The sequence below is a fragment of the Alligator sinensis genome, unplaced genomic scaffold (assembly GCF_000455745.1).
Source record: "Alligator sinensis unplaced genomic scaffold, ASM45574v1 scaffold31_1, whole genome shotgun sequence".
Taxonomy (NCBI): domain Eukaryota; kingdom Metazoa; phylum Chordata; order Crocodylia; family Alligatoridae; genus Alligator; species Alligator sinensis.
The window spans coordinates 4,232,735-4,242,517 of NW_005841884.1; the positions used below are offsets into that span (position 1 = coordinate 4,232,735).

A 9,783-nucleotide genomic window follows, 5' to 3' on the forward strand; every position below is an offset into this window, starting at 1 on the left:
TTTTTTAAAATTAATTTTTATGGGTTTAGCTTTTAAATCCCAATCCTCTGCAGGAGAAAAGAGGATGTTCACATGAGCATAGCAAATGTTGATGTCCACCACAGTGGGTTTAGAAGTCAACTGGATTTCCATTGGAGGAAGGCAATCCTCTTATTTTTATTGGACCTTTCTCCAATGGTCTTCCAGATTTCAGCTTTCTGGTTCTCTGCTCGTATTGGCAATATCCAGGAAGGGTATTAGTTTCTTTAATCTTTTTATTCTCTGAGGCTGTGTTCTGCATTTCTATTCCTCTATTAACTCCTACTTGCAACTTTGAATCCCCTTCCCTTCTTAAATCTATTTCTTTCAATATATCAAAGTTATTGAATTTAAAGTCAAGTGCTTTGAGATCAGTGGGTAAAAAACTGCACATAACAATCACATAGTTATTATTATCTTTTTCAATAACAAAATTAATTCTTTTTCCTATTCCCCTTTTGGTAAAGGATTTTCATGTTTGATTACTTGACAGTATCTCCCAACAGCTCTGAGGTTCAGTTTCATTCATTATCCTTATGTCACAGGCAGAAAGCTGAACTGCAGAGAGACTGAGAACAGGAGACCATAAGGGATTTTACTCTTCCAATGCTTGGTGTTGTCCTGGCTAAGTTTTAGGCACCTGGGCCCAGCATGGAGTCCAAACCCTTGTGGTTAAGTGCTTAGTTTCCTCATATACTGCATGGGAAGAGTCAGACTCCCCCAAATGGGAGTTCAGTAGCTGGTATATCAAGCAGTGAGTCATTTCCTGTCAATGTGCTTAGCTTACCCTGCAGCCGCCTAAAGTTAGCACATAAGGTACCACCAGCTGTCTCTGAACTCCTACTGCTTTCTGCTGTGTAGGTGCCTTACTCAGTGCTCCACTTAAAATCTACCATCCTCTCCTGAAGGTAGGCACCCACACCATTTCATTCAGAAACAAAGCCAAGGGAATATTGCTTTTCATCTGAGTAATATGCCTGCATCTTTTTTGTTTTAGAGATTTTTCATTTCCAAGGCTGTCTGTGAAAGAGGTAGAGATTTCGGGCTGCTTTTTCCATCCTGACGTAGTCTGTTTTGACCCATTCCAGCAGTGTAATCTGCTGGTCACTATCTGACCACCATCACCCATGGCTTTTTAACATCTAGGATAGACTACTGCAGTGTAGTCCACATAGGGCTGCCCTTGAAAATGGTCTGGAAGATGCAGCTGGTGCAGAATACAGCAGCTCAGCTGACCGGGGGGGGTGACCAAGAACGTGTGACTCTAATGCTCCAGAGTCTGTTCTAGCTCCCAATAGCTTTTCAAGCATAAGTCAAGGTGCTGGTTTTGACCTACAATGCCTTAAACAGTTTGGGCCCTATCTACCTAAGTGATGACTAACTTCTCTCTCATGCCTTATTATGATCCCTTAGGTCAGCTGAAAGCAACCTCCTACAAGTACCATCAGTATGCCAAGCCTACTTGGTGAAAACACATGGGAGCTTGTTCTCTGCAGTTGCTCCTCAGCCCTGGAACTCCCTCCCCCTTGAGGCCTGCCAAAGCCCAAGCCTGGACATGTTTCAGAAGCACTATAAGACCTTCTGATTTGGCCAGGCATTTACCGAACAAATCTAGGTTGAGTTGTTGTTTAGGAGGATCTCTGTTTTATCTTGATATTCTAGTTCCCTTCCAAGTTTGTTGTGGTTGTTGTTGTCATCTTGTGACGTTCCTGTTTTTAAGTTATTCTGTTTTCTTGCTGTAAGATGTCCTAAGCCTCTGCTGGGAAAGGCAGGAAAAAATTGGATGGATGGATTCATAGATTGTAAGGCTGGAAGGGACCTTGGAAGATCATCAGGTCCAGCCCCCTGCACCAAGCAGGAAAGATAACTGGGGGTCAGGTGACCCCAGCAAGGTGACTGTCTAGCCTCCTCTTAAAGATTTCCAGGGTAGGCGATTGCACCACCTCTGGAGGGAGCTTATTCCACAGTCTGCACACTCTGACTCAAGAAGTTTTTCCTAATGTTGAGCCTGAATTGATCTTCCGGGAGTTTGTGGCCATTACTCCTGGTTTTCCCCTCGGGTGCCCTGGTGAACAGTGCTCACCGAGCCCTTGATGCACTCCCCTAGTGTAGCGGTAAGCTGCTACCAGGTCCCCTCTCAGCCTTCTTTTCCTCAGGCTGAAGAGTCCCAGATCCCACAGCCTTTCCTCATATGGCTTGCCATGTAAGACTCTGATCATACAGGTAGCTCTTCTTTGGACTCTCACAAGCTTGTCCACGCCCTTGTTAAAGTGTGGTGCCCAGAACTGGGTGCAGTACTCCAGCTGCAGTCTCACCAGTGCTGAGTAGAGTGGAAGAATCACCTCCTTGGCTTTGCTGGAGATGTATCGATTGATGCATGCCAGAGTATTATTTGTCCTGGCTACAGCATCGCACTGCCGGCTCATATTCATACTGTTGTCTATTATTACCCCCAGGCCCCTTTCATTTGTGGTGCTAGTCAGTTTGGCGCCACCAAGCCTGTAGGTGTGTTGGGGGTTGCTCGTCCCGAGGTGGAGCACTTTACATTTCTCAACTTTGAACTTCATCGGTGTCATGGAAACACACGCAGCATATTTTTGGGTCAGGTCAGCAGAAGCTTTTATTTAAAAGAAACTACAGCTGTAGGGGGGATTCCGAAGTGACATGGATTTTTTAAGCACTTGGAAGGGGTCCCCCCCAAGAGCAAAATCAGGAGGCTTATATACTTTTTAACAGTTGCTTATAACTCACGTGATCATATAGTGAAATTAGCATGAAAAGCGGCTATAATATTACTTTATTATTTCTTTGTTGTAATCAGGATGGGAACTAATGGGGGAGGCGAGGTTAGTTCACAAACCTCCTTCTTGCACCTGCAAATCAGAGTTGTACATACTTTTTGCTATCTTCAAGGCCGCGGTGAGCGAAGCAGTTGCAGAGGAGTTACAAAGAACAAACACTTTCTCTTATCTGTTCTACTATACAGAGCCAGCAATTCTCCACAAAGCGGTTATGTCATCTTATAACTAAAATAGTCAAAGTTTAAGGCAGATATTTTTTCTGATTCCACATCAGATTCCTATCCACCCAACTTGTTAGCCTGTCTAGGTCCACCTGTATCTGTAGCCTATCTTCAAGCATGACCATGCTTCCCTATAACTTGATGTCATCTGCGAACTTGGCCAGTGAGCTCTTCACCCCCAAATCCAAATCGTTAATAAAGATGTTGAAAAGCAGTGGACCAAGCACTGACCCCTGTGAGACACCGCTGCCCACTTCTCACCAGATAGATGGATGGAAGGAAGCCTGTTTGTTACAGAGTCCAGTGAAAAGCTCAGTGTCACTTTTTCCAGGGAGCAGCAGGACACTGCCTGTCCTCTCTAAAGTCTTATCAGCTCTCAAATTAGCTTTTCAGGGCCCTAGGCCAAAACAGGTAAGACAAAAGTGTCACAATAGTAGGTTGGCCCAAAGATGACAGTGTCACGCTTATTCCCTTTCATTCCTTTCACTATTATCTATGCTGAGCAAGCTCAGGGAGAGTGGAACATCACATTCTCCCTCATTTTCTTTTAAATAAAAGCTGATTCTTCTTTACAGGGTTCAGAGATTGACTCTGTTAATAAGGACCTTCTCCAAAGCCCATTCAGCTACTTAGCACTGCAAGACAAGTATGCAAGTCGCCATGTCTTAGTATCAAATCTGCTTCTACTCAGATTAGACAACTTTTTAATTATTTCTACCACCCACCATTATACAGTCTCTGTATTTTACTGTCTGTTGTTTCTATCCAGTCCCATAGCTCAGATTTCACAAATCTCGGCCACTTTGAGAGGAAAGTATAAATATCAGATAACTTGAACCAAGAACTTTGCTCTTTACCATGTCAACAAGTCTCACTTGCATAACTACCTAGGAAAATAATCTGTTTCCTCTTGAAGAGAACTGTTCCCTCCCACACCACTTTACCTCTGCCCAAATATCCCTTAAATATTTTATAAATAGAATAACAGCAAGTGGACCTTTCCAAAGCTCGTGGAAAACACTTTGAAGACGCAGCGGATTCGATTCACAGGGCTTGGAGGTAAGGGAAAAGAAAGGAAATAAATAAACCTGTGTATTTAGCATCACGTGTGAAGCTGTGGCACTTATTAAGGACACAGTCCATTAACATACGTTATTAATTAGTATATGTAGTGTGTGGTTTTTTGTCTTTTTCATGTGCAACTGAACAGCTATTGCATTACAAGCCCAAATGCAACTGAGACTTTGAATGCCGCGACTTTCTTTACGCTACCTTTTTTCAATTTCGACATGGCTGTAATGAGTTTCATTCTAGGCAGCTGTTGGAATTTAACAGATACCAATGCATGCAACAAATATGTCATTACAGTTCAGAAAAGTTCTGCTACTGCACAGAAGAGCAGGTGGAATAGGAAATTTTTTATGAGGAGTGAGTGCAGATTCTATAATGTGAAGCAAGAAACTGAGCAGTAGAGATAGTGCCATTTACACCCATGTTATTACTTATGGCACTGGATCCTCACACTTATGGCACTACTGGGAAATTTACAATGTGAAAAAGAGGGCAGCAAAACAAACATCCCTGGATCCGTTTCTCAAAAAGCCATCAAGTGGCCCTAAGTCTCCCCAAAATCTCCCCAAAGAAGCCCTTCTGGATTCCATGACCCTGATGAAGGTGTTCCTTCACCTTCTGATTAAACAAAATTGTATGTGATTAGTTACTGTATTGCCCTGTTTAATCAATTTATGTACATAACACTTTAAAAAGCTTTGTAGTGTACAGTGTATATCATTTATAGTTGCTTAAATAGTTGATTTAAATATGGTGTTTATGGTCATTTCTATAAAAAGTTGGGCATCAGGCCCTTGGTCAGGAACATAACCCTCTATTATAACATTGTTTCTATGGGAAAATCAGATTCGACTTACATTGTTTCGACTTACAGTGCCTGTTCCAGGAACGTAACCCACCATAAGTGCAAGGACTGCCTATATACAGTTCACTTTGAAAAACTGAAAACATGGGAAGCCAAAAAATTCAGCTTTTTATCAAAACATGATACTATTAACACAAACTCTATTTTCTGGAGGAAAATTATTTTCAGGCCCATTTTTCAAAGAAAAAATCTTTTTGACAAAAAGATTTGACCCTTTCTACCACACACAACTATGAGTTTGGTGCATCTCTATAGGTGCCTTTAAAAGGGCTTCCAGGCTGTGAGTTCTGATTGCTCTGTGTGAGAGGTTGTACTGCCCAGTTTAATGAAATTGTGGTCCTGACCCAGCTGGGTTTAGTTTTATAAACTACTTGAATAGTGAATAGGGCAGTGTGAAATTTCACCGGCTGTTTCAATTCAACATTGTTTCGACTCATTTCAAGCTTGAAACAATGAAATTGAATCAAAATGAATGGCTTTGAAACAGCCTTGAAACAAAACGAGGCTAGTTGAAATGTTTCGAAAGTTTTGAAATGTTTCGTGTTTCAAAGCCAGCAGTGAAGTGGTGGGAGACAGGGGAGACAGGGCTGTGCTGGGAGCACAGCTTTGGCTCTCCCCGTCTCCCGCCACCGGGCTGCGGGAAGCTGATCACAGCGCAGGGGAAGGGAACTGAGCCCAGGCTCACTACCCCTCCCAAGCACTACGATCGAGCTGGGGATTGGAAGTCAGTCTAGCTGGGCTGAGTTCCCATCCCCCACACTAGATCAGGCTGGGGATAGGAAGGTAGCTATCAAAGGCAGCCTCTCAGCCAATCAACAGCAAGGGATGGGGGCAGCAGCCATCTTGGGCTCCCCTTCATGCCAGTAGCCCTGCTTCCCCCCCAGAAGGCTATGCAGCTGGGCCACAACTCCATGAGGACTGCTGGTTATCTCGGAAGAGTAGCAATTTTTTTTCAGTAAGTTTTCTTTTCTTTTTTTTTCAGTTTTGTAGATAATGCTGGATTTCGTAATTTCCTTGAAATCACAATTTTGGTAGGTCCCTAATCATAACAGCAAAGTCAGATTGGATTCTGATGGAGCTGGTAAGACTCAGCTGGTGGTAACAGCTTCAAATGACACTGAGGCTACTGAAAATTTCAGGAATAACCTTGAAAAGAAGGAAATGAAAGTCCAGGTAGTGTTAGAGCAGGGGTGTGCAATTATTTTGGCTGTGGACCACTTAATGAGTTTTGGTGTCCTTTTGATGGCCACAATTTTCTTTCTCTCTCTCTCTTTCTCTCCCCCCACCTCCCCACAACCCCACCCTGCCCAAAGCTGCAGCATGCCCAAATCCCTACCCAACTCAAAGCTTAGCCATACCTGATCACCACCCCACCCAGAGCTGTAGCACTCCCTGATCCCCATCCCACCTGCAAACTGCTGGCTGCATCCTCAGCTTACACCAGCACCCAGGTGAGCACTGGCATCAGCTGTGGATGCAGCTGGCAGGTTCTGGGTGGGGATCAGGGCATCTGCCTGGGTCCCCAGGTGATGCTGCCATGTCAGTGCTGAATAGAAGCAGTCCCACCCATCCACCCAGTGAGGTGGAAACAGCCCCACCCACCCAGAACTATGCAGTGGCTGGAGCCGCCAGTCGCCTATGGGCTAGATCCCATTAGTGCACAGCCTGTGGGCTGGATACAGTCGGTTGGCATCTGGCCTGCGGCCCATGTTTTGCCTGCCCTTCTGTTAGAGGATTATTGTTTCCCATAAACAAGGGAAGTCAGACAATGGAAGACATTGGAATTCAGTTGTTGGCTAGCAAAGAGGTATACAAAAGACAAGGCCTTTTGGGACTCCATCTGTAGTAGATGAACTATTGCTCTGGGTGTCAGACTGAGCAGCCTAGTTGGAAAGGAGATAAACAAGCTCCAAAGCTCAAGGTTTTCAGCAAGTAAATATAGAAAGAACATTTGGCTGTGAAACCTGTACTTAAAGATGTCATGAATGTAATGAACTAGGAATGCGATGAGAAATTCTTCAACTGTTAATATGCCAGAGCTAGGATATGGTAACAAGAGGAACTAGAAATATGAGAAAGTAATTTGATATAACACTGAAACCAGGTGGGAAGATTCATATGAGGGAATGTTAAAATCATGGGCTGTAACCTAGTACGTGAAGCAGAGGCAGTGCATCATTGCCTGCTACCAATTTCCTTATCTGTTTAAGAGTCATTAACCAGAGGTTGGAATCACAGGCTCTGGAGCAGTTATGGATTCATTCTCTCACCGAGCAAGTGCAAGGTGAGGCTCTTGTGAGGATTTATTGCAGGCTGTCAAATCAAACAGGACAACCATCTCTTTAATAACATACATGTTTTGATTGAAAAACCAGTAATATCCTGGGAGACAGCACCCTGAAAGGTATCACACAGTTACCAAAATGTCCTTGGAACTGTGGAGGATGATTCTCCTACAGAAGCCTCATCCCTCAGCTACAAATGCATATTCTGTTTTGCTTGCTCTAACTGGGTATGATTTCTCCTTGGAATGGTGTGGATAAATAAGGTTGGAATGATATGATTAAAATCCTTGGCTGCAGCTCATCTGTCTTATCTGGGAGATAACACTTCTGCAAATGGTACTGGTGGGGCTTCAGTTTTGAGATAGATACTTAAAAAATGTAAGAAAAAGTTTTCATAAAAGAGCCATAAGATTGATTTGAGATGTCTTAAACAAGCCTTCCTGTGGTAGACCAAGAGGCTCCAATGTACATAGTCTATCAAAAAGAATCTTAAGCCACTTGGCTGCAGTCTCTAATTACCTGCACAGGGAAAAGATACCTGATAGCAGAAGGCCCTTTCATCCAGCAAAGGCATAAGGAGTTCCAGTGGCTGGAGGTTTAAGCCGCATCAGAGTTCACCCACAAGGTATGGGGCATAATAAAGGAATACCCAAGTGATATTCTCAGCTGAATGTTTGTGCCAGAAGTCAGACTTGGGGCTGGAGCCAATGTTGGACTTACATGCCTGACCCCTTAAGTGGAGTTCAGAGCCAGATGTACAGTTTATCCAATGAATTGATTACTCATAAGATAGAGAAATAGTCCCTGGAGCCAGGACTGAAACTCGTCACTCCCTTTTCCAAGCTAGTTCTATCCACCAGGCACCATCTAAGCCAGTTCTTCCCAAACTAGTGTTTGTTACCCCAAGTGGTGCTGCAGCAGTTGAGCGGGGATGTGAGCTCCACAGAACCCTAGGTTCCTGAAGGCACCAGTATTCCAATAAGAAAGAAAATTGGTGTAAAATGCTGCACCACATTGCTCAGCTTACCTCTGCTGTTATTTCTGTCCTTCTCTGATACAGGAGACCATGGTAAAGACAGTGGCAATTGTTGGAGCTGGTGTCAGTGGACTGGCCTCCATTAAGTCCTGTCTGGAAGAGGGGCTCGAGCCCACATGCTTTGAGAAAAGCGATGACCTTGGGGGGCTTTGGAGGTTCACGGTAAGCAGGGTGCCATCACCTGGGGTTGTAAATGGTTACATAGGAAAAGCTCTAATGATGGGACTCTGTCAAGTAATCAGAAATGATTATTCCTCAGCTGAGATCCAAGAAGTTAGCAAAGTCAATCAAGTTTAGCTGCCTGAAACAAAATTTGGTTATGTTTAAATTGCTAGTAGAGGTGTGATCACAGCAGGCATAGGCCTACCCAGGCAGCTGTATTCCTGCCAGCCCAGGGGCCAAGAGCAGAAGCTTTTACTGCATGGGCTTCTTCATGGGCTGAACAAGTGTATCAAGGACACTTGTTACTTGTGCAAGTAGCCAGCCTGTCCTGAAGTGCATGCCACTACTGTTGCCCTGCTCTTGGTATTCAGCCTAGCTAAACTACTGCTAAGTTGGGGATGATCAAACATTTTCATTACATCCCTGTTTCATGGAAAATATGATACCCCTAAAGAAGAATGCACTGCATTTGAAAGCTTGTTCAAGTCTTTCCCAACCATGCAACTGGTCCAATAAAATATAACATGCACAAAGATCCTTGCTTGGCATATTTCCTGGACTATGGCTTCTACAACATCACTCCAATACAACCAAGCCTCTGGATGCAGTTCATATCCTTGGTGAGTTCAGCAGTGCTCAGAGTTCTGCAGGGTGTTCACTGGACAGGCTGAACTCTGGACTTTCACTCTTCCACCTCATTTCTCTCTTCCAGCTCCTCTTCTCCAGCTGGGGATTTTCTATCCCAGGTGGGTTGATAACAGACTCTCATAAAAAAAATTAACTATTCTGGTAGTCACCCACTATCCAGCTTTCAGACTGGTGCTCATCTACCCTGCCTTCTGCCTGACTTCAGGCTAGCATAGCTAACTACCTCTCTTGGCTTTCCAATTCCTGGACATACTCCATCTTCAACCATAAAACGGAAGTTCTAATCAATTCTGAAGGTTTGAACTATGAATAGAATTACTAATTTATTTATTCTGTTTGATTTTTATGTGAACACTTTCCCAAACCTGTTGTAGGAGACTATATAAAGCATGTTAATAGGGCTGTGTGAAGCTTCAGGTGGTGATTCAATTCGGAGGAGATTCAGGCTGATTCAGAGGCTGAATCTCCAAATCTGAATTGAATCAGGGGACCAATTAAAAGGTCTGAATCAATTCAAAGCCCTCCGAATCTTCGGAAAGAATTAGGAGAACTTTGATGACTTGGGCAGTCCCAGGTGGCTGCAGCAGGGAGCTGCAGCCAGACTCGGAGCTGGTAAGTAGGGGGCAGGGGTGAGGGGAAGGAACCATAGGGGGACCCCTGCCAGCCCCCATCCCCT

At 44.0% G+C, this 9,783-nt stretch overlaps 1 protein-coding gene across 2 annotated transcripts in view; it reads left to right on the forward strand.

Annotated features, from left to right (window-relative positions):
• Positions 1–3,963: 3,963 nt before the first annotated feature.
• LOC102372865 (dimethylaniline monooxygenase [N-oxide-forming] 1-like) overlaps positions 3,964–9,783 on the forward strand; it is a 26,889-nt gene continuing 21,069 nt past the window's right edge. The window contains exons 1-2 of one of the 2 annotated variants that reach the window (XM_006017741.3): positions 3,964–4,099; positions 8,322–8,459. In XM_006017741.3, the coding sequence (XP_006017803.1) occupies positions 8,328–8,459 (132 nt within the window). In that variant the 5' untranslated portion in view covers positions 3,964–4,099; positions 8,322–8,327. Of the gene's footprint in view, positions 4,100–5,808; positions 5,932–8,321; positions 8,460–9,783 lie in introns of those variants that run through there. The other variant, XM_014516936.2, reaches the window with a different exon arrangement.